The sequence below is a fragment of the Cryptomeria japonica genome, chromosome 7, assembly GCF_030272615.1.
Source record: "Cryptomeria japonica chromosome 7, Sugi_1.0, whole genome shotgun sequence".
NCBI lineage: Eukaryota > Viridiplantae > Streptophyta > Pinopsida > Cupressales > Cupressaceae > Cryptomeria > Cryptomeria japonica.
In genome coordinates this window covers 336,141,095-336,167,459 of record NC_081411.1, presented here as the reverse complement: position 1 = coordinate 336,167,459, position 26,365 = coordinate 336,141,095, and the positions used below count along the sequence as shown (strand labels likewise).

The window sequence follows — 26,365 nt, the reverse complement described above, 5'->3', positions numbered from 1 at the left end:
AAGTATATGTTGCATAAAGTAATTATTATCAATTTATGACTGTGTCCAAAGATCAATGAACACATTAATGATTATGGTATTCAATTTTTGTCTTTGTGCTCAAAATTTATTACCCCCTTACATGCTTTCAATATACAAAACATCTTTAATAAGGGGCTACTAGAATTGGTACAATATAATGCCTATGTAAATAAGTTTTCTTGTTTTATGAAATTATATTCACATGTTATAACTATATAGTCACAATTATTAGAAGAATATATATTGTTGGATATTGGCTGATATGTTGTCATTGATGTCAACATATGTGAGGTCAATATGTGTTTCAGTGTTGTAGTCAGATTGGTTAAGTCAGTTGAGCCTGTATGTTGTAGATGAGTTGATGTGGTTTAGTGGGTTGTGAGATACTTATCTCTAGTTGATTCAGATGTAGTTTCAGAGGTCCATATAATTATTTGATCGAGTTGTGTAGTCCGATATTATGGCTGGTTATTCAATTGTTCTATATTGATAGTTTTGGTGAATCTATTTGTTGTGCTTTGGAATTGTAATATCTTTGGCTGTGGATGTGTGGGATGTGTTTTGGAAGTTGATGTGTGTCCTCAGTTTGAGTGGTTCATGATATGAAGGTCCGCAAGAAAATCTTTCAGTTTGACAGTCAGTTTTGTTGATGTTCTTGAGTTCCAGTATAATGATGATGATGATTCTAGTAATGTGAGATGTTGTGGTTGTTGCAGTGTGATTCATGTTGGCTTATGGATGTTTCTAGATCGTGTGATATGTATATTGGTGGTCTGCAATAGTTTTTCATGCATTCAGTGATGTTCTTCTTGTTATGTGATATTTTCGGTGATGTAGCATGTTGCAGATGATCGAGGCATAATTCTTGGAGGTGTTTCATATTTGTAGTGGTTGTTTAGGTCCAAACTATGTCTTAGCTGACATTGTTTTTGTTTGCATGCATTATTGTAGCATGTGTGATTATATTTTTGTAATATGTAGCGTGTGGTGAGCCAACCTTGAAATATAGGTTGATGACTCGTATAAGTAAGAATTGTAATCATTTGTGAGAGGTATCTACATAGTATCTGCAAGTAAATGCAAATGTGTGTGGTTGATTAAGTGTGTGAACAAGTGCTTGATCCTTCATAAATGTGAAGAGGTGAGTTGTAGAGAAGATCAGACAGTGATCTTAATTGAAACTGTACTCAAGCATGTTGAGGTTCTATTCCATCAGTTCATGATTCTTTGGATGCAATCCAAATGCTTTTGTAAGTCAATGTGACTTTCTGTATGGTAGTGAACCTTCCCTAAGGGTTGTAGCCCTTCTAGGTTTTGTAATTTGGGGAGTCAGCTCTAGTAAGTGTGTCTAAATGAATGTTCATTCTCCATTTTAATATCTCACTTACTCCTATCAGGGTATTATCTCATTGTGGGTAGGTTCCCATCGTGGTTTTTCCCTTAACCAAGTTTTCCACGTCAAAAATCTTGGTGGTATGTGTGTATTGATGTGGTGTTGTTTAATGCTTTAAATGTTCATTATCATATCTGAATTATGGTTTAAGTTGCAAAATTTTTTGGTGCAAACTAATTCACTCCCCCCCCCCTCTTAGTTCGCTGCATTGTTGCCAACAATTCGTATTAGAGCTAGATCCTCTGGAAGAAGATTGACTGCTTGAGGAGATCTGGGATGGCAAGCTTTTATTTCAAGAAAGATAGTCTCAAGTTTGATGGAACGAACATCATTCTCTCGAAGAGCTACATGCAAGTTCATTTGAGATGCATTGGAGAAGAGTATTGGAAGATCACTAAGAATGTCTATAATGTTCATCAAAATGGTCCTTGTACTCCAAATGAGATAAAGGAAGCATAATACATTATTAGAGCCAAGGAAGCATTATTGGGTGCCTTGTTAGATTTTGAAATGACTAATCTGATGGATCTTGAAACTGCTTATGATATTTGGGTAAAGTTGGAGACCTTGCATGAAGGTGACAATCATGTGAAATTTGCTAAGTTGCAAAGCTTAAAAGGAAAGTATGACAACCTGAAGATAGGTGAAGATCAGAATATTACTTCTTTTATGCAAAAAGTGAATGAGCTTGTGTGTGGAATTAAATGTGCCGGTGGCTTCCTTGAAGAATCTGAGATTGTTGCTAAAGTATTGAGATCCTTGCCTCTTGCTTACAAACATAAGACTGCTGCTATAGATGAGATCTGAATTGTGACAGATGTGACAAGATATATGTTGGTTGGTAAACTTGGTGCTTTTGATTTGAGTGGGTTTCGTGACCCTCTTCCTAAGACTGATTCTTCCTTCAAATCTACTGTATCTAAGAAATAGAGATATGATCTGGGAGAAAGTTCTACAAGAGTATCCAGATATGAGAAAGAGATGAAAGAGATGGAAGATGAAGAAAAAGAGCTTGAGGAGATTGAAGCACTTATTGCTAGAAGATTTCCTAAAGGTGTCGGTAAGTATGAAGGAAAGTTACCTCTTAAATGTTTTTCATGTAATAAGATAGGACATTTTGCATCAAGGTGTCTAGAAAGAGATAAAAATCCTACGAAGCCATTTAAGCCATATAAGCTTAAATATCAAAAGAAGTGTTATTATATTGTTGATGAAGGTGTGATAGATGATGACTCTCATAAAGGAAACTCAGGAGATTAATTTGTGTTCATTGATATCAGAGAAGATGATCCAGCAACTATAGATTCTACAAGCCGTATTAATGAGGAGAAAGCCCTAGCTGTGAAAGTTGAGGAGAAAGATGAATGGATTATTGATAGTGGATTCTCTCATCATATGATAGGTGATAAGAGTAAATTTATAAACATGGAAAATTATGATGGTGGCATGGTAAGATTTGGTGATAATAAAGCCTGTGTAATCCATGGTAGAGGTTCTATTTCTCTTGATGGTAAGCATAACACTGATGATGTCTTAAATGTTGAAGGTTTAAAGCATAATATTTTGAGTGTTGGTCAAATGGTGTATAAGGGATACAACTTTCAATTCAAGAATGACAAATGTAAGATATTGAGTAGCTCTAAAACTGAGATTGCATTAGGTACTACGACAAAAGGTAATATCTTTCACTTGAATGCTAGTGGTAAAAGTTGCTTGATTGCTCAGATTGATGAAAGTTGGTTATGGCATAAAAGAATGTGTCATGTAAATTTTGATTGCATGGTTAAGATAAGTTCTACTTAGGAAGTGAGAGATCTACCGAAGTTAATAAAGCCTTCTAATTCAGTATGTAAGGAATGTCAATTAGGGAAGAAAACAAGAGTTACATATAAGAGAAAATAGTATAATTCAAATGGTTTGCTGGATCTTGTGTATACTAATTTGTGTGGTCCTTCTAGAGTGAGAATCTTGCAGGGTGATAGATATTTCATGTTGCTAATTGATGACTATTCAAGGATGATGTGGGTTACTTTCTTAAGGATAAGTCTGAAGCATTGGAGAAGTTCAAGATTTTCAAAGCTAGAGTTGAAACATAGAGTGGATTTGAAGTTGAAGTGTCTGAGATCTGATAGAGGTGAATAATTCACTTTCGTTGAGTTTAATGCATACTATGAAGAGCATGGAGTTAAGAGACAGTTATCTACTCCTAGGACACCACAACAGAATGGTGTTGTTGAGAAAAAGAATAGAATATTACAAGAAGCTACTAGAACCATGATGATTGAGGGAAATGTGTCGCATGTGTATTGGAGAGAAGCTATGAGTACTGCAGTATACACTCTTAACTAGGTAAATATCAAAGGTGATACTAGTAAGACTCCTTACGAGTTATGGTTTGGTCATGCTCCTACTATTAGATGTTTCAGAATTTTTGGAAGTAAATTTTACATTAAAAGAGATGAAGATCTTGGAAAGTTTGATGCTAGATGTGATGAAGGAATTTTTCTTGGTTATTCAACTAGAAGTAAAACCTACATGTGTTATAATAAAAGATTAAGAAAAATGGTTGAATGTGCTAATGTAAAGGTTGACGAAGGTAATGTGAGACAAATTAGATCCTGTGGATATGACTCAAATGTTGAAGAAGTTAGTATAGATAAAGGAAAGCAAGTGCAGAATAAAGTTTAGGTTGATCCAAAAAATATAGAGAATCAAGGAGAAGTTACAAATGCAAATGCAGATGAGAAAGTTCAAGAGCCTAAAAATTAAAGGAAATCCTAAGACTCCCAGGTATGTGAGATTGAATCATTCAGAGAATCAGATTATTAGTGATAAGAATAGAGGTGTGATGACCAGGAAAAGACTTGTTGAAGAAATTTGTCTGATTTCTAAGATTGAGCCTAAAAATATTGATGAAGACTGTAAAGATAAGAATTGGGTTAAATCTATGGAAGAAGAACGTAATCGGATCAAGACAAGAACAATACATGGGAACTTGGTCCTAGACCCAAGGATAGAAATGTGATTGATACTAAATAGATTTTTTGGAATAAGATGAATGAATAGGGTGATGTTGTCAGAAACAAAGCTAGACTTGTGTGTAAGGGATATTCTCAAGAAGAAGGAATTGATTATGAGCAGACTTTTGCTTTGGTGGCTAGAATTGAAGCTAACAGATTATTTCTTGCATATTCTACTCACAAAGATTTCAAAATTTATTAGATGGATGTTAAATCAGCTTTTCTTAATGGCAATTTGGAAGAAGAAGTCTACATTGAGCAACCAAATGGATTTCAGTTGACAAATGAAATGGACATGGTTTGCACATTGATGAAAGCATAGTATGGACTGAAACAAGTCCCTAAAGCCTGGTATACAAGATTAGATAAGTATTTGATGAAGCTTAAATTCAACAAAGGTTTTGCGGACAATAATTTGTATCTCAACATTGGTCAGAATAACATTTTGATTGTTGAAGTCTTTTTTGATGATATTTTTTTTGAAGGAAATGACTGCTTGTGTAATAAATTTGCTAAGGATATGTAGAATGAGTTTGAGATGTCTATGATTGGTGAAATGAAAATCTTTCTAGGATTTCAAATTACTCTATTGGAAAAAGGTATTTTCATATCTCAATCTAAATATGTAAAGGAATTGTTGAAGAAATTTGTCTTTGATGTTTCTAAACCTATTGGTACACCTATGGTGACTGGATGTAAGCTAACAAAAGAAGATGAATCTCTGAAAGCTAATCAAACTAGATATAGATCTATGATTGGTGGTTTGTTGTATTTGACACAGTCTAGACCTAATATTATGAATGTTGTAGGCCTTGTTGCCATATTTCAAGATGATCCTAAGGAATCTCATGTTACTGCTATTAAAAGGATATTCAAATATTTGAAAGGGACAACTGATCTTGGTTTGTGGTATCCTAAGAATGACAACTTTACTTTGAGAGATTTTACAGATGCTGATTGGGTTGGTGATGTGGATGACCGGAAGAGTACTATAGGTGGTACATTCTTTTTGGGAAAGAAGTTGGTATCATGGACAAGTAAGAAGTAGAATGTTATCTCATTATCTATTGTAAAAATTGAATACATTGTTGTTGCCAACAATTGTACTTAGGTAATTTGGATGAATAAAATGTTGAAGGATATGGGAATTATTTATAATGAGCCTATTGCTATATATTATTACAATTCAAGTTATATTAATATCTCTAAAAATCTAGTACTGCATTCTAAGACAAAGCATATATCTATCAAGTATCATTTCTTAAGGGAGAAGGTTAATGAGGAAGAAGTCAGATTGGAGTATGTATCTACAAAGGAAAAGATTGTAGATATTTTCACAAAGCCTTTGCCTAAAGATACTTTTTTGTATCTCTGAGAGAAGTTAGGGGTGATGACCCCTTTTTATGAGAACTAAGATGCATGGAGTTGCATCAATCCGGTGAGCTTCACAGAGATATCTTGTGATCTGGATTGATGAGTGGTGGATGGTACTCAGAAGGAGTAGTCAGTGTTGTGGTGTCCAGATCTGTTTGCTAAATCAAAGGGAGAGAGAATCCTGATTTATGTACCTTTGTCATTGATGTCAAAGGGGGAGAAGAGCATGTGAAAAATCTTGAAGCTGTCTAGGGTATTCAGCAAAGGATGTTGTGATATTGGTCTAAGGGGGAGTTGAAATTTCTGAGATTGATTTCTTTCTTTGTATTGATTATTTTTCACATTCACATGTTTCCATCAATGCCAAATGGGGAGATTGTTGGATATTGGCTGATCTATATTGTCATTGATGTCAACATATGTGAGGTCAATATTTATTTTAGTGTTGTAGTCAGATTGGTTGAGTTGGTTGAGCTTGTATGTTACAGATGAGATGATGTGGTTTAATGGTTGTGAGATACTTGTCTCTATTTGATTCAGTTGTAGTTTCAGAGCTCTGCATGATGATTTGATCAATTTGTGTGATCTGGTATTATGATTGGTTATTTGGTTGTTTTGTATTGGCAGCTTTGGTTTAAATCCGTTTGGTGTTCTCTGAAATTGTAATATCTTTGGTTGTGAATGCATGGGATGTGTTTTGGACATTGATGTGTGTCCTCAATTCGAGTGGTTCATGATTTGGAGGTCCAGAAGAAAATCTTTCAGTTTGACAGTTAGTTATGTTGATGTTCTTGAGATCCGGTATAATGATGATGATGATTCTAGTAATGTGAGATGTTGCGATTGTTGTGGTGCAATTCACGTTTGCTTATGGATGTTTCTAGATCATTTTCCATGCGTATTGGTGGTTCATATTGATTATCATGCATGTTATTGAAGATTTTATTGGTCCGGTGATGTTCTTCTTGTTATGCTATGTTTTTGGTGATGTAGCATGGTGCGGATGATTGAGGCATAATTATTGGAGGTGTTTCATATTTGTGGTGGTTGTTTAGGTCCATACTATGTCTTAGACAACATTGTTTTAGTCCACATGTATTATTGTAGCATGTGGGATTAAAATTTTGTAATATGTAGCATGTGGTGAGCCAATCTTGAAAGATAGGTTGATGACTTGTATAAATAAGCATTGTAATCATTTATGAGAGGTATATGTGACATATTTTCAAGTAAATGTGAATGTGTGTGGTTTATTAAGTGTGTGAACAAGTGTTTGATCCTTAGGAAGTGTGAAAAGGTGTGTTGCAGAGAAGATCAGACAGTGAGATTAATCGAAACTATACTCAGGCATGTTGAGATGCTATTCCAGCAGTTCATGATTCTCCAGATGTAATCCAAATTATTTAATTAGTGTGACTTCATGTAAGGTAGTGACCCTTCCCTAAGGGTTGTATTCCTTTCGGGTTTTGTAATTTGGGTAGTGAGCTCTAGGCAGTGTTCCTAAATGCATGTGCATTCCCCATTGTAATATTTCACTTACTCCTAATAGGGTATTATCTCATTGTGGGTAAGGTCCCACCATGTTTTTTTCCCTTCATTGAGTTTTCCACATGAAAAATCTTGGTGTTATGTGTGTATTGATGTGGTGTTGTTTAATTATTTAACTGTTCATTATCAGATTTGAATTATGGTTTAAGTTGCAAGAAATTTTGGTGCAAACTAATTCACCCCCCCTCCCCTAAATTTGATGCATTGTTGCCAACATATATGTGTATGTGCTAGATCATGAGGGGCCAAAAAATGGCTATATCCTAATAAAGTCCTGATTGATAGGCTGATTGAAAAATATCTATAACTTTAAAAGGGTATCGCATTTTTTTAATCCAAAACATGTGGCACATTCTATGCTTCATATACTATAGGATTAGAATAAAAAGAAAAATTGAATTTCATAAAGTTTTGACCAAGTTAAGGTGGTCAAACATATGAGTTTTTTATATTTTAAAAATATGTAGTAAAAAAATCATAATTAAATATTTATTTTAAAAAAAAACCAAAAAATATGTGTCACATCTGGACATGAGTCTTCTACTTATATCTAAAATCTTATAAAAAAATATTTTGATTTGATTGTGGTCAGACAGACAACTTATTCTTATCTTTTTCTTGAAATTTTAGTACTACTGCATTGAAATTTTAAATTTTCATCAAATAGATTTTATTTTTTTTAGAAAACAACTAGTAGCTTAGAAACTACATTCAATTTTCTACAGGTTCTATTCTTACATATTTTTGAAATAATGTTGGTAACTTATTCAAATTTTTATGTCAAGTTTCCTAACTTTGTTTTTCTAATTTTCATTTTCACTTAAGGTCTTGTTTGGCCCACCATGATCCTGCACATATCCATATATGGATCTTAATGTATAAATAATTACTACCTTTGTAATAACAAAAGCCAAAAAATATTTTGAAGTGTAATGATATGAATGAGAATATGAATTAATTTGCTATTACTTTTGCTTTGAATCATTAGTTTTCATAATTATACTAAGATTTAAGATTCTATGTATGATGCACTTCAAAGTTAATTAATCACTTATTTACCTACACTACCCCATGTTCATACATTAGATATTAGAAAACAACTTCTTAGATTGTTTAATGATCAAGCATTTTGTAATTAACATTTTATTTAAGATTATTTTACCTTAGAAATTTTCATAGGTTATAAATAAAAGGTTCAATACCTCATTGACAATAAAATTTAAATTAAATTGGAAGGGATTAATAATATTGGTAATCTATTGGTGTAGATTAGAAATATACATAGATATATTTTTATATCATTCATAAAATGTTAGAGCATGTGATATTAATGACATGATGATGATGTAGAACATGAAGCCATAATACTTGAGAAAGTATTTATGAAAAATGCTGATTTTAATGCTATGTCTTCCTCTCCTCCTTTTTTACCATTGATTATATTTTTGAATGAGGATATGTCATAAAATAATTAGCACACTTTACCATACATTGAAGGTAATGATGAAAAATAATGACAAAAAATAAAATATAGGGACTCAAAAATGTAATCCAAAATTGATCTATACCTTACTAACACATTTTCTAAGCTAAGGAAACAAGAAAACATGAAAGGTAAAAGGAATTCTCTCATCAATAATTCCTTGTTGGACTTAATCATAAGAAGTTGAAACTTAGGGGTCAAGACATAGAGTGGATAAGGGTCCAATGGACCTTAATGATGAGAATTAAGCTAAGTGGGAGGATGCGATGCTATTGAGATCTTTATCCCCATCTTTTCGGCATGCTTCTAGGAGTAAGCCTATCCTTAGGGTGGAGGATGTAATGCCTAGTGAATTTTTATTTTTTCATCATTATTTTGATCCATTGTTGATATTGTACATGATATATTGGATTGTGTGTACCACCATTCTTTTATATTGGCATCCGTGTGGTAAAACCCTTGATATAGCTATAGTATTATGTGGTGCATACAATTTTAGCAACCCTTAGAAACCCTATCAAAGGTGAGTGTGTTACAAATATTTTCCCAAAAGGATTCGAAAAAATAGTTTCATTTAGGTCAAATTACCCTCATCGTACACTGACATGGTATGCTCCTAAAAAAGTGAACTTTAAACAATGCTTTTTAGAAAATCTTATCGAAACTTAATTTGCATCATTTGAGTATTCAAATAAATTAGATATTTAGAAACTAGACTTTGAGAACTACATTTCCTACTTTTTCCAAGATTCATTCTTTAAGTGCTTCAAATTTTTAGGTCAATTAGGATGAATTTTGAAAAACAAGGAAAGCACTTCCACTTTTTGGCCAAAAAGTGGACTCAACTTCTTACACATGCTCATTAAATAGAAAAATAACCAAAAAATGACAAGAGATAATACAAAAATAATGTCATAAAAGACTATAATAAAACAACAATAAAATTTAAAGGGAAAAAGGAACTATAAAATTTTTCTAATAAAGACTAATAAATATATATTAATATGATTAAATTAATTATATAAAAATCTGTTGATGGTTGTTGTTGTGCCTTTCACGTTGGAGTTTGTTCCTTCAGTGGTTGTTGGTTGTACTTCGTTCTTGGGAAGGCTTTGCTTCTTTGCCTCTCATTTTTTGTTACCCCGCTCCTTGGTATGGGCTACCAACCTCTTCTCATGCTACATGGTTTGGGCCCCTTGTTGTTGATGTGGGGTGGATGTTGAGAGTGGTGTCATTTTCTCTCTTCTTTGCATCATGGTGGAGGTTCTTGCAACATTTTCTTGGAGTGGGGATTGTTCCCCTTTTTGGTCATGATGCCCCCCTATTTAGGGTCTTCCTAGTGCTCTTATGGGCCCTAGTATGTACTCTTGCTCTTATAGATTTGTTTACTCTTAGCATGGGATTTATTGTAGGATTCTCCATGACATGTAAATGTCTTCTGTGATGTTGTTTTTTGTTCTCTGGTGGGCTCCTTTGATTGGTTCTTAAAGGACAGTGTATGGGGAAATTTGGGCTCTCTCTTCCTGGAATGTGCCTTTGCACTATCACATTCCCTCTCTTTGGAGATTCCTTTTGAGGTGGAGTTTCTTCAAGGTGGGCTAGGTTTTTGGGTGTATGCAGGTTGAATTTAGTTTTGAGGAAGATGATATTCTTTTTGGTGTTAAATTGGTGCTGCAAGTGGTGGGTTGGTTGTGGGAAAGTGTTGAGGGTTGGTTACCATGCGGGTGCTTAACCAGAGAGGGCCATGTTCTCCTCCAACCTGCCATTGTGCTTGCTCCAGTTCCTCACCTAAAGTGATCACTCTCTCCTTGGGCCTTTTCTTCTACATTTACTAGCCCTTACCCACTTGTGTGGCCTCTTGAGGTGGCCATGAGCTTTTTGCATATGGGAATTATGGTGTTATTTTATTCTACAAGTCACAAGCCTATAGAGATAGTCATCGAGAAGCTATTTATAGGGATTCCCACCAACAAAAAGTTTATTGAGGCCATCTAGAACCCTATGGACTATTTTGCTGTTGTCTACCCTTTGGAGTTGGTGTGCCTGGCATGGCTTGGTTCCCACCTCACCTATTTCTTTTCTTTGTTGAGACTTGGTGAGTTCGGATACAAGGTTGTGGGAAGCCTTTCAAAATCAACTAAGTTTTTTTAATTACCTTGACTCTGCTCTTATAAGCATAAGATTTATATGGGAGATGGTTTGGGGCTTTCCAAAACCCCTATGTTCCTGACTAGGTAATTTTGGTTTTTTTGAGAACCTGTTCCCCTTGGTTATCTATTTGGTCAAAAGCATGCTTCAAAAAAGGTTTGTCCTTTCTAGGTCTCTGTTGTTTTTGGTGGTATCACTACTTGTGAGTTTCTCTATGGACCAGTTTGGCAGTTATGTAATGGGTACGGGCCCTCTCCCACATTTATTAATTAAAATTGTATAAAAGTCATACTAAAAATGTTTAAAGTGGCTGAAAATGCAAACAAAACAAGAAATTATAACCACTTAAGAAATAAGAATAAAGTGATAGAGAAAGACAAAACAACTAAGACTAATAAATATAAATTAAAGTGAGAAATTAACTAAATAAAAAATCAAACTAAAAAATATTGAAATTAAACAAAATGCAACCAAAACAAGCATTAAAATAATAATTACTAGACATAAAATAAGAAACTTGCAACAACCTCTAATATACTAACCAACTAATTAAAAGAAAGCTTATTTACATATATTTCTTGTAATTGTCAGCAGTAACCATTACAAGTGGGTTTGACCAAATTTTGGCATACATAAAGGACAAACTGCATGTAACATTCTTATTTGAATCTTAGAATCTATTAAAAAATGATGTTATTAGGGGTCATACCCTTATAACATTCATATATAATGTTCTAATATAAGGTTATAAAACCTTATATATTATATGCTTTATAAGATTATCAAATTTGAAATAATTATTATAATCTAATAACTAATAGGTTATTAATTAGTTATCAATGGGGGTTATCAAAAAGGTGTGACTAGTGAAGCCACCCTTCCTCATATATTTAAGGAGGTACTCCCTCATTTGAGAGAAGTGTAAATTTGGAGATTTATAGTGAGCTCTATCACTATGCACAAGAGGTATTATTTTTCATGTAGAAGTATTCCAAAGTATCCCCAAATTCAAGTCAATTTTGTCATAGACTATATTTTGTAAGTGTATTTAAAAAATGGTGCTTTATGGGTTTTTAACCCAAAAGGGTTTTCCCCATGTTTATTTTGTGTAATGTGTTAATTTATGGCTGCATGATTCTTAATGCACTTTTTTTTATATATTGTTTATAATGATTAGTCTCCTAAGATCCTAATTTCTATTAGAATTTGTCAAGACGTCAACACATTGTGCAAATTTCTACACATCATGATCTCGTCTAACTAATATCTTCCACAATCAAACTAAAATCTACTAACAGTTCATTATTATCATTTATGAAGTAAAAAACATGAAATCTCGATCATTGGTTTAGTTATAAATGCACTAGGCATAACGCACAAGTGTGAAATTGACACAAGGTGCAATTTGTGACACTACAATACTAATAGGCAATTTTGAACAAATTTTAACAGAAACATAAAATATAACAAAACTAAACCTTATTATATATTTTGTGACATATTCAATGGTAATAAATTGATTGATTGCATCGGCAATACCATGAATAATACTCTCATCCCAAAGCTCTAGAAGGAGCTTTGAGAGATGAACCTAGATAGGAACCTTATTAATCTTGATAGTGTAAAACTAGTAGACAATCTTTTAAAATGAAGCAATGCATTACCAAGAAACCAAGGACCTCAATATAGAACTTTGGTGTGCCAATCAATTATTGGAATGATAATAGAAGGAATTCATTTCTCAAAGACATCACCTAGACTAATCCAATTGCAAGCCAACATTCATCCTTGTAGATTCTCTATCCATCCACCCATCAAGAATATAAAGAATAGGGTCATGTAAGAGGTGCATCAAAATGAGAATGTGAGACCACTAAAGAGTGACATCCCCAATCCTCCACTCTTGCAACACACTCAAGAGAGGAGGCACATTAGGGAAATTTTCTGTAACAGTCTAATTGGTAGAAAGAGGAAGGGGGATGATGTCACAAGAAGGAACCCATTACGCATGTCGTCCTAAGAATAGAGAGAGATAACATACTCAACGTAGCAATACGGCTAAATTAAGAGAAATGTTGGCCTCACAAAGGAGGTCTAGCAACAACCCTCCATCATCCTCAATGACTCCAAAGGCATCCTCATCCATACCATCCTCCAAAATATATCCAAAATTGTCAATTATGTGATGTCTTATAAAAGATTAAGAATAACTATATTTGAATTGATTATATTGGTAATATATTGCTTCAAAATCTAGAGGTTAGTTTTTTATTAAATGGATAACAATATGTCACCTATATTTGTGTTTCTTCATTTTTAAATAATTTTCCTTACTACACTACTCACGCATTTGATAGTCTTGATTGATATTCTAGAAACTAAAGCGCATTCGTCAAATTTATCTCCGTAATTTTCTCGGTCCCTCACAATACGCTCTATGGAACTACTCATCAAATTGTAGAGCTGTGAATCCCTGTCTCGAAAACCCCTTTTACTTGTAGAGAACATGCATAAACGACTCTAGTTTTGTTCTTATTCAAATCTGTCTCCAACTAAACGAAGACGATGATTTTGGCGCCTTTTCAATTCTTCCGTTGATTGCGCGCAATTGCCGTTCTTTCACTGGTCAAGTCTCTGACTTGACTGACTTTTGTAATTTTAGTTTTGTTCTCTTTAATTAGAGAACGTAGATGAGTAAACATTTATATGTTTGGGTCACAAGGATTTGTCTGGTCTGGTGAAGCAGCATGGCTTCCCGGCAAGGAAATAAGGATTGCTATGCTTTATCGTTAACAAGATTGTCAAGATTATTTATCTCCAGTTTTGTGAGGCTAAAGGTTGATCTTAGGAAGACAAATTATAAAGACATTGAGGTGGAGTCTAAGAAGAAAAAGAAAGCTAAAGGGAGTTTAAAAGAACATGCAAGGAACCTTCACTGGTAGGTCAAGTTTCTTTTACTCAAAAAGGATTAAATTTTTTTTTTAAAAAACTATGTGATTGATTTTTATTCTACATATTTTATGTTGTTTTTGTGCTACTTCGCTGCAATCTAGACCTAGATTTTTTTGGATGTTAGTTATGTTGGTTTTTTTGTTTCTAAATTCTTCTATTTTGTAAGGGATTGGGACCTTATTTTCCTTTTTATGTATCAAAAACATTTCTAAATATTTTTATCATGTGTGTATTAAATGAATGTTGTTTTCGGATAATATAGATATTTATAAACTAAAAGAGCTTACTACTACTGTATGAATAAAGAGAATATTATATCTTAATGTGTGCAAATTATATGTACATGTAATAATCTAATTTGATTTATCTTATAAAATGAGTTGTCATAGGTAAAGAAAGAGTAGAGCTTTGTCAAAGATCAAACTCCTTTTTAAGTTAGACTAGGCTATGTAATGAATCCTAGTCAACGATTTGGCCATTGTCGAGGTTTTCTACTAGGCAACAAAAATCTTAGACTCTTAATCTTCCCTCCCCCCTCGTCATGAATCAATGGCAGGCATGTATGTCGTCCTTGTGCTTTACCTCCTCTTCCACCCGTGGCTGTCTACTCAAGCCCAAACAACCTTCGTCTTTCCCAAACTGACTAGTTTAACCAGTAGAAACTTATCAAGCCTGTATTTGCAAGGGAACGTTGTATTTTGTAACGAAACCCGATCTTATAGGTATCCGCTTGACCAATAATTCATAATACATTACTGGTAGTGTTTTATATTCAGAAGTTGTGCGTATGAAAGAGCGCTGGTTCAAGAATGCAACTTCTACTTTCATATTCGCCCTGGCTCCGCCTCCACAGAATTCGATAAGTGGGAATGGACTGACATTTATCATAATGCCCAAAAAGACACATAAGGGAGGCCAACAAGATTCATACCTTGGTTTGTTCAATTTCACAAGCTTGGGACAACCTCCAATCATCTGTTTGCAGTCGAATTCGACACAGTAAAGAACCCAGAATTCGATGTCATCAATGACAATCACGTTGGCTGGTGACCAGTTCATTCAATTAGATCTAAATGGGAGAAAGAATATTCAAGCTTGGATTGACTATGATCATCTCCAAGATCAGCTCAATGCTACCACAGCTCTGGCCGGTTCACTTCGCCCGGAAAGACAACTGCAATGGAAGAAAAATTTTGAGTTTGGGATTTGAAGGTTTTTGGCAAGGTTTACAAAGGAGTCCTTCCTAGTAATGGCTTCCAAGTTCCAAGTGGCTCTGAAATCTATCTTTTGAGAGATCAATGAAGGCTCTCATAGAAGAGATTTCAACTCTTCCTAGTAATGGCTTCAAATCTATCTTTTGATTAGTGCATTTTCTTGATGCTAAACAGATTTGAAAGATGGTTCCAGAGTGTCTCACCTTTGTAAAGATATCTTTAAGTTGTTCTTGAGCCTTTACCTCAATTTCACATATTTTTTCTGAACTGAATTTCAAATAAATTAATATTTCAAATCAAAATGCTTTGTCCTACTGTGATCGATAAGATTCTTAACCAATTTAATACATACATGTTGTCACAAAAAGGTCATTGCAGGCTAAATTTGTTTCTCCCCATATCCTCTATGACTTTTCAAAACTATAATGATTGTGTATGTAAAAAAATGACTACAATATATTCTATTTCTTTAGATGAAAAAGAAAATGTAATTTGCTTTATTTGATCTCCATGGAACTAAAGCTAAACAAAGTGAGATACAATTACCAAATGTAGACATCTGATCTTCCAAACTTCCTCTCCAATCAAAGTCACTAAAGATAACAAGTTGAGACCTTTTTGAGTTGCATAATATGAAATACTAAAACTTGTAGTACCTTTCACATACCTCAATATCTTCTTGTTTTTCTTCATATGAATTTTGGATAGCTTAGTCATATACCTTGAAACAAGAGAAACTAAATAAGTAAATTATGGTCTTGTGTGAGTTAGAAACATCAATCTTCCAACAAAACTTTCATAAGTTGTTTCACCATCTATTTTAGTAATATCTTCTCTACGTAACCCACCTTCATAAGTAGATGGAATGGATGTTGCTTTACATTCAATCGTACCAAATTTTTAACATTGTCTTTTGCATATTTTATTTGATAAATAAAAATTCTATCCTCACTATGATGAACCTCAATTTATTAGAAAGTATTGCATGAGACCTAGACCTTTCATTTCAAATTTGTTCATTATTAACAATTTTGGATTCATCCCTCATATTAAAACTACTACCCATATACAACAAATCATCAATATAAAAATCTCCTTTCTTATAGTGAATTGTAGGCCCACTTTTGTTTCTCTTGAATTCATTATACTAAAACTATCCATTTATCCTAGCATACCATCTCTTGATGCTTGCTTGAGGCCAAACAAAACCTTCTTTAGATTGTATACTTGGTGTTATGGTTCTTTACCTTGCACTTCAAAACCCTATGTTTGTTGGACATAGAATTCCTTTTCTAACTACCCATTTATGAAGACACGTTTCATAGTAAAACCATTATTCTAATGGTTTGTTGTTTTGCTAGTGATGGAAATATATCTTCATAATCTATTGCATACCTTTGTATGAAGCCTTTTATAGCTAACTATGCCTTACATCTTTCAACACTCCTATCAATGTTGTACTTAGTCTCAAGTAAATCCACATTGTAATGATATTTTTCTTCTCATTTGGAATCTACGTAAGTTCTTAGGAATCATTCCTATTAATAGAATCTACCTCTTCTTGCATTGCTTGCACCCAAACCTCATTAGTACATGCATCTTCAAACAATAATAGTTCAAATTTAAATTGTGAAAGTAAAGTAAAATTCATTATCTCACCTCTCAAATTATCTTCATATGCTTTACTTATTTTCCTCTAATAAATGTTGCTTCAAATTCTTGGCTATATTGGAGAAACTTTGACTTGAAGTTAGACTTACACTAAAATTAAAAGAGGTGCTACTTTATTGACTTGTAGTGCCAAAAACTAAAATATTAGTGGATTTAACTCATTCAGAATATTATCATTGAGACTATCATTAAAAATAGATTTTGACTTCTCAACATGACTTTCTTGATGTCTCTAAACTCTTCTTGCATCAAAAATCACATCACTTGACACAACCATACTATTACTAAGAGGATTTCACAACCTAAACTCTCCCTTCATCAAAAGATAACATATCTTCACACAAAAATACTATTCGTGGGAGGATTAGACAACCTATAGTCCTCAATTTGTTCACCATACCAAACAAAAATGTATGATTGACTTTTTTGGATCTAAATTTATTCCTTTTGACCAACTGCATGAACACAAACTTCAAAATAATTAGCACTATTCTTTCTCTCATTCTAGGCTTCATAAGGTGTCATGGCAAGTGCACTAGTGAGATTTTATTTGAGAATATACACTACTATAGAATCTACATTAGCACAAAAAGAAAATGCTCAATCTCTTGGTTTGAAATATAACCCTTATCATTTTCACCATTGTATGATTCTCCCTTTCAATGATGTCATTTTTTTGAGGTGTGTAAGAAATAGTGAGTTGTCTTTAGATGTCACTAAGATTACAATAATCCGTAAAATCTCTTGAACAAAATTACACTCTATGATTGGTCCTTAAGACCTTTTTTTTATCATCATTTTCATTTTCCGCGAGGACTTTAAGATTGTTGAATACATCAAAGGCTTGATTATTTTGGTCTTAAAAAAACTTAAAACAAACACTTTCAAGAATAATCAATAAAGTATATCAAAATGAACTAACTAAAGTTGATAATGGATGCTCCATGTGCATTGCTTTCTAAAAATTTCTCTTCTCCATGTAAAAAACAAACATTTCAAAATTGATGTTCATTGTATCTAAGATCTTGTTCAAGCTCATGTTTTTCATCTGGATTATTATTTTAGTAATGAGACATGTTCACTATGAACATGATACAAACCAACTCCATAGAATACTTGATATGATAAAGGTAAACATAAAAAAGAATGGTAATATAATGTTCTCACCTCTTTTATATTTCCTCTCGATGTATATTTTATTCTAGCCAATCTTAAGAATTTAAAAAAACAATTGTCTAAATTTTTCCATATTTTAAAATTGATCTATTATTAAAAATCTTCAGATACTTCTTTTAGTTTTTTTTTTAAAAATTTTTAATAAAGAACGAATCAATCATCAACTAAAAACTAGAGTTAGATTGTGGTCAGGATTTGTAAATGGAAATTTAAATTTTTAATCTAAATTAATTCAATAAATTGTGCTCTAGCAGTGCTCTGTTCTCCTATGTTTTGGAGGTGCTTGTGACAATTCTAGTTAAAAAATTATTTTTCTAGACTACAATTAGATATATATACACCACTTTTAAATCCCTGGAACTTTCAGGTGAGCTGAACACAGGGTAGACAGGAGTTTTGTTGGTTTCAAACAGACCAAAATATTGTCCATAGCAGATATAAAAGGCTACCCGATTTCAGTTATCACACTTGGAATATTGTCCATGGCAGATATAAAAGTGTCGACTTTAGCGCCGAACAAGTTGTTATACATTAGATGCCATCAGTCACCACAGTGCTTGTCTGCAAAAATTCAATCTCTGTTGTATTTGTAGCTAAAGTATGGATAGACACTGGCCAGGAAAGGAGGGTATTTATCTGACAAAAACTTAAGTATGGCACTCATATTCTCACCAAATGTTCCCTTGGAGGGAGGAAATGAATTGTACAGCACGGACGTTGCGTGTGGTGTAGAGACCTTGATGTCGTTCTGCAAATTGGCGTTACTCAATGCCTTCTGAATATTGTTCATAGAAGGCACGAGATATGAAACGTATGCTCTATTTGCAAAAACCTCGTTTTCCACTGCAATGTATTTGATGTGGACAGGACAGAATGGTTTAATGTTGTCATTCACCCGTTCGCTACATCCTGGTCACCTGCAATCGTTTTAAGCTCAGTGTTGTCAACTCCCACAATCACTTCTATTCAAGAATTCTTCAGGGCCTCCAGCGCGGCTTGATTTGCTTGGTATAATCTCACCTTTTCTATATTGCTTGACTGCAAAAGATTCACCACCTCCTCGTGAGAAGGCAAATTGTCTGAAAGCATTCCATAGCATACTCCTATCTTTGCACCATCTGCTAGACATTAAAAGAAAGGATTTATGCGTGAATATTAAGAGATTTTATTAACATGAGATAAATACATTTTACTTTCAACACAACAAAATTTAGTTTATTTCAATTGAATTTTTAAAGAAAATATATGGAGTTTTATTAACAGGTCATTTTAATAAACTATTAATGCTAAACTATTGGGCAATGTCTTTAAGTTTTCAAGGAATGTCTTTTTTATGTTGGCATTAACTGTTTCTTTTTCTATTTGCTGTCCATTATTCTTATTAATGAATATTTTTTTGCTATAGTCTCTGACTGATTCTGTAACAGAAATAGGATCCAACTTTCCTTTAGGATCCTAATTTTCCTTTTTATCTAATAAAAAACATAAAATATCTCCAAACTATAAGAGCAAACTAGCAACCAATAGTAGCCACCTGACAGTATTGCAAAACAAGCATAGCAGTTAGCACTCCCAAAACACATCAGGGCAAATAGTGAAACCATCCAACGGGCCATTCTCATGGTAGGTGGAGCTGTCAATCGGCAATTATACGACCTTGTATAAACTCCATTGATCGAAACTGCAACCTGAACCAATTCCATTGAGGGAATAATTTTTATAATACAATTGCCCTGACAAATTTTCTCTGGTGTCTGCATCTTCTGAAGATATGATCGATGCATTGGAGATGAGATTTCTGTGTTGGATTAGAGATTGGATTGCTGCGTTGGAGATCATGATAATGATGCCGAGTCAAAGATCATATCTTTTTAGTTTTTTATCTTGTTTTTAGTTTTTTAGTTTTATGCTTTAATAAATCAGCAGTTTGCAAACTGCTATAATAAGGCTTTGTTTTTAGTTTTTTGAGTTGTCTTAGGAAATGAATCATCTGTAAAACAATTCAATATTATTGTAATTTACCCATTCAATTTTTCAATGTAATCATTCAACTCAGTTATGAGTAAAGTTAGTTTTTCATATGCAATAATAAGATATGCAGAGTTTCTCAGCTTAATAGATCTTTTAATCTAGTTAGTTTTTTATATAGAATACTAAGATAAGCAGATTTTCTTAGCTGAATATTTCTCTCAGTATTTTGGGAGTATTGTTTGAATTATCATAATCTTTCATCTTCAGCATTAATTTCTAAATCATAGCATCTATAGCTTTTATATCAACCACAGGCTCCTTGCCCTTTACTCCTGGTGTCAAAGGGCTTGTCTGGAAACCCGCATTATCCTTGTCCTCAACATCTATTTTCAACAGGATAGTGCACCAAGATAGTAAGGAAACTTTCATGCACAACTGTATGACCCACTGCCACTTTCAACATTCTTAGAAAATCATCCATAATGGTGCCTCTTGATATACCCATCCTGCCCATCATAAACTTACATGCTCCAATCCGAATGTCTAAACATTGATTGCCCACAAGAAGGAAGATGATAAATGTTGCATAAGCAATGATACAAAACTGTCTTAAGAACCGCTGCCAGTTATAGCACAATCAATTCTTCTGGAGGCTTTGAGATGCCAAATGGGATGGCCAAAAACACAACCTAGCCTTAAAGGTTTTGAGCATAAGCTAATAGTTCAGAGCTCAATGAGGCCAATCTTCCACCTTCCTACTTTCCAAATAAGATATATCCTGTAAGATTCACTCCTCCATTTGTCATGTGATCCGGTATCCCATTCTGTGTTAGGAGCCTCTGTTTTTTAAGTTTGCAGAGGGATTATATTGAGGGTGGGATTGAAATGTTTTCCAACACTTAATTTAGATTCCCGTGAACAAATTTAAGAATAATCTTTTGAGGGAAAATTTCTTATTCAAGTACTATTTTCTTAAAATAATTCAATCAAATTATTTAGCAATATTGTTGTTAAGAAAACTAATGGAACTACCAACATTTGAAACTTTAAACTTGCCCAATACTAAATAATTCATTGTACTATTAACAAAAACAATTTTAGATGTAGTATTCAACTTTTTAAAAAATTTATGGTTTTCTATTGAGATACAAAGAAGGAATCAATCATTTGCTAGATTACTGTTAGATATATATACACCACTTTTAAATCCTTGGAACTTTCAGGTGAGCTGAGCGGAGGGTAAACAGAACTTTCAGCTAGGAAGTCCATAGGGTAGACAGGAATTTTAGTGGTATCAAACAGACCAAAATGGCGCGCCTCAGCCCCAGTCTTCTGATTCTCATTGAACAGTGTAAAAATATATGTCTCAATTGTCGTTCCAGGTCTCTTTGGTGTTCCTGCATTTGACAAAACATGCTTGATGAGATTGTTGTTGTAAGTTCGGGCATTGTCCACAGTAGCCACGGCATTGCCTGCAGTGGGCCACCCACTTTCAGTTATTACAATTGGAATATTGGAATGTCCCAGCTTTTCCATAGCAGATATAAAAGCGTCGACAAAAACGCCGAACAAGTTGTTATACATTAAATTGCCATCAGTCACCACAGTACTTGTCGATCTAAACAGCGAATAGTCTGCAGAAGTTGAACCTGCGGAGTTTTTGTAGCTGAAGTATGGATAGACGTGGGCCATGAAAGGGGAGCCATTATCTGATAGAAAGTTAAGGATAGCACTCATATCCTCACCAAATGTTCCCTCAGACGGAGGAAATGAGTTGTTCAACACGGACGTTGGGTATGGTGTGGAGACCTTGATGTTGTTCTGCAGATCAGCCTTCCTCAATGCCCTCTGAATGTTTTCCATTGCAGGCAGGAGATACAAAATGAGTGTTCTATTTAAAAACACCTCGTTTCCCACTGCAATGTATTTGATGTTGACAGAAGGATGGAATTGTTTAATGTTGTCATTCATCCATATGTTCGCTACATCCTGGTCATTTGCAATCGTCTGAAGCTCAGCGTTGCGAACTCCCACAATCACTTCGATTCCAGAATTCTTCAGGGCCTGCAGGGCGTCCTGACTTGAAAAGTATAATCTCACCTTTCCTATGTTGTTTGACTGCATCAGATTCACCACCTCATTGTGATAAGGCAAACTGTCTGAAAGCATTCCATAGCATACTCCTATCTTTTCACCATCTGTGAGAAAATTAAGAGATTTATATGTGTGAATATTAAGAGATTTATATGTGTGAATATTAAGAGATTTCGTCAAAATGAGATGAATACAAATCACGTTTAGTACGACAAAACTTAGTTTAGTTCTATTTAATTTTTTTAAAGTTAATATATGGGATTTCATTGACAGGTCATTTTCACAAACTATTAATACTAAAATACAAGGGAATTTTCTTAAGTTTTCAAGGAATGTCTTTTTCGTATTGTTTATGTTAGCATTATAACTGGTTGTTTTTCCTATGTGTTCTCCATTCTTCATTTTTAAAGAATTTTGCTTGCTATAGTCTCTGACTGATTCTGTAACAGAAATAGGATCCCAGTTTTCTTTAGGGATCCCAATTTTCCTTTTAATCTAATCAAAATTATAAAATAGCTCTAAACTATAAGATTAAATTAACCAGTAGTAGCCACCAGATAATATTACAATACAAACATAGCACTACCAAAACACGTCAGGGCAATTGAGAAAAATTTCCAATGGACCACTCTCATAGTAGATGGACCTGTCAATCAGTGACTACAAGCCCTAGTATAAGCTACATTTATCGAAACTGCAACCATTGACTGAATCATCGGTCCCACTGCCTCACCCCAACCCTTGAAATTTAAAGCCTTGTATACCCGTCACCCTTAACACTACCCTAACCAGTTTAGCATCTTCCAATAGAGGCATTGTGTATCCACTAGTAATCCTTGTACCATAGCTTTTTCTTATAATCATACAAATGTGCTGGCAAATTTTCTCAATGTCTGCATCTTCAGCATCAATTCTTACATCGTAGCATCTATAGCTTTTATATCAACCTCAAACCCAACTACAGGCCTCTTGCCCTTTCCTCCTGGTGTCACAGGACTTGTCAGGAAACCCGCATTATCCCTGTCGTCAATATCCACTTCAACTGGATAGTGCAGCAAGAGAGAAAAGAAACTTTCATGCACAACTATATCACCCATTGCCACTGATTCTGTAACAGAAATAGAACCCAAATTTCCCTTTTTCATCTAATCAAAAACATATAATAAAGATTAAACCAACCTCTCAATTATTCCATTTAGAGATCTATGTTTGTAATAATCTTCTATACTGTAACAGGAATAGAACTCTAATTTCTCTTTTTAACCTGTAGACACCTAAAAATGGTCAACGCTTGCAGAGTCATACTTTAACATATGGTCAACGCTTGCAGAGTCATACTTTAACATTTGCGCATTGCCTCATTTTAGGTTTTTGCGTCGCATTAACATTTCTCCTATGATTCGCACTTGATCTTTATCATTTGCGAGCATCGAGTCATTCTTCTACATTCTTCATTCGTCTCGCTCTCAAATTTGGTCTTGTTGACAACAATCTTCAGTCATGATTTTGGTCGATCTTTGTCCTTGTCAATCTTGTCATATTGTGATCGATTCGTCATCGATCTTTGTCCTTTTCAATCATGTCAATTTGGTCAATTTGTCATTGACTTTTGTCAACCAAACTCAATCAAATCATTTATCAACACTGGTCATTTATCAATTCAAAATCATGATCGAATCGATATCAATTATCCTTTGTCAAGACCTAATTGTCGTCTTTGCATTTCTAATTCATCTTCCAAGGTTTTATGATTTATTCATTTAACCTTGTGTGTTATTTCTTCCTCTAGGATTAAATAATTTATTTATTTATCCTAGGTCTTCTTGTCACAATTAAATGTTAATTTAATTGGCTAATTATTCCTCTTTTGTGAATTAATTAATAAATGACACATTATTAATTAATTTACCTAATTCTAATTCCTAATTTCCACCTATTTTCTAATTTTCTAATTCAAATTCCACCTAATTATCTTGTCTCTAGTTCTCCCTATTTGTGTGCTTCATGCGTCATACTCTTGACATAGCAATTTGTCATAGAATTTGTCATAAATTGTCATAAAATTCTTGACATAGAAATGTGTCATAGAATTTGTCATAAAATGTCATAAAATGTCATAAATTCTTGACATAGAAATTTGTCATGAATTGTCATAAGCCTTGCAGAGAAATTTGTCATAGATATGTCATAATTTTTCTATTATTGATTTGAATTTCTATTCAAATCTCTTTCATGCTAATTTGCTCATTTTCTCCAATTTTTCTATAAATTGGATGATTTTCAATCAAACCTAATCCCGAATTTCTATTAGATTATCGAACTTACGCTTCTAGTACTCTTGAGCTTTTCATCAATCTTGCTTTCAATTGTGAGCACTTGTAGGTGAGATCCACAAACCCATTGAAGAGGAAAGAACAACAATAGAGCCGCATGGAAGAAGCATCCAAATTGTTATATGGTTTGCATAATATTTTCTTTTGAATGCTTTGTTTTCATACCTCTATTGAGTGTGCTTAGAATTAGGTTCATTTCAATGAATGTTCTTCTGATTGAGTTATCATGTCTTGTGTTTTGATTGATCTACTTGTTTTTGATGATTCCTAATTCTTCTATGCTACATAACCTAATGAAAAAAATATAATATCTGTAAGATTAAATTGACACCCAATAGTAGCCATCGCATAAAATTGCAAAACAACCACAGAACTACCAAAACACATTAGGGCAATTGTGAAACACGATCATTTCCTCTAGAGGCTTTGACATGTCAAATTGGATGGCCAAAAACATAAAACCTAGCTTTAAGCTTGTTGATCATAAGCTAATAGTGAGAGCTCAATCAGTCCAATCTTCCACTTCCCTACTTTCCAATTAAGATATATCCTTAAGATTCAACCCTTCATTTGTCATGTAAGCCAGTATCCCATTCTGTGTTAGGAGTCCTGTTTTTTAAGTTTGCACAAGGCTTATATTGTGGGTGGAGTTGAAAATTTTCCAGACAAGCTTAAGGAGATTTTGCAGATTTTGCAGTTAAATTTAGATTCTGACAATAATTTTGAGGATGATATCTTATTCAACTAGCATCTTCCCCCAAAAAACCAGCTAAAAAATTTCTTATGCAACTGAGCGTCTCGATAAAGAGTGAACTTCACCTGCATGAGCTATGTAGAATGAAACGACAATGAGAAGAACCAAAGCATAGCAATCTTTATTTCCTTGCCAGGAACCCATTCTTTTTGTGAGACCAGGCAAATCCTCCAAGCCCAAACATATAAATGTTTACTATCTATGCTCCGTAATTATAGAGAGCAAATCTGACATTTCTTATGTCAGTCAAGTCAGAGTCTTGGTCGGTGGAAGAACGGCAATTGCAAGAAGAATCAACGAGAGCATTGAACAGCAATTGCAGTCAAGTCATTAAAAAAAAACGCCGCTATTCTCCATACAGAATAGCACGAAAGTACAACTAACCATACATAAAAAGAGGCATACAAATTCGCTAACATGCAATGACATACAGCGAAGGGCCCGTTGAACGGAGAGCAGTTACGGTGGTCACTTTTCAAACCCTCCCAAATGCTTTTCAAAAATGCTTTCCCTCTAAATCCATTTAAATATAATGTTGTTTTTTATTTTATCGTATATATCATATTTGATTGCAAAAATAGACAAACTTCTTGCAGATCGAAGCAAATGGTAACCACAATTTTGGCAGGTATATGTTTATGTTCAATTGGAACTTAAATGGTAGACAGTGCAGGTATGCTTGCTGTTGGGATTAAGGTGTTTCAATGATCTTAAAAGTTTCAAAAGTGGATTTAATTTAATTAGTTTTAATGGTCTTATGTTGCTGATTTTAATGATTTACTCTTATAATATAAATATTCAAAGTGTGATCAACAAGCATTGAGGAGAGAGAGAAATTGTGATACTTGTCACAAGAAGGGAACTATGAAGAAGAAAAATTCTTAGGAGCTCCTCAAAGTTCCCTCCAAGCAACATGTGGCAATTGCTTCCTATTATTTAGCACTAATTTGGAAAAACATTCGATGGGATCATATCTTCCACGTGAATAAACCTGGAGCAAAATACAAAATTTTATTTTGGCAAAAGACTTCATTTTCTTGAACACCTTGCATTTGAGCAATAAATAATATTTGCGTTTAATATTATTTGTGCAAGAGTTATCCAAAAAGGAGTTTCCATTTATGTGTAGCAAATTCATTGAATAAGGATGCTTTTGAGAAGGTTGTTTTTGCTCATTTGCTTTCCTTTTAATTGGCATTGAAGAGCCTAGCCA

General features: G+C 33.8%; 2 protein-coding genes across 2 annotated transcripts in view; one reads left to right on the top strand and one right to left on the bottom strand.

Moving 5' to 3' along the window:
- Positions 1-14,942, top strand: part of LOC131856742 (G-type lectin S-receptor-like serine/threonine-protein kinase At2g19130) — an 18,910-nt gene extending 3,968 nt beyond the window's left edge. The window contains exon 3 of the mRNA XM_059208651.1: positions 14,716-14,942. Within this exon, the coding sequence (XP_059064634.1) occupies positions 14,716-14,942 (227 nt within the window). The remainder of the gene's footprint in view (positions 1-14,715) is intronic.
- A 3,629-nt stretch (positions 14,943-18,571) lies between these two features.
- On the bottom strand, positions 18,572-25,296 carry LOC131053187 (glucan endo-1,3-beta-glucosidase-like). Its single transcript, XM_057987807.2, has 5 exons — positions 25,218-25,296; positions 21,169-22,169; positions 19,540-19,688; positions 19,021-19,118; positions 18,572-18,909 (listed from the first exon to the last, which is right to left on the bottom strand). Exons 1-5 carry the CDS (start codon positions 25,294-25,296, stop codon positions 18,572-18,574), a joined length of 1,665 nt encoding a protein of 554 aa, XP_057843790.2.
- Between the last annotated feature and the right edge of the window lie 1,069 nt (positions 25,297-26,365).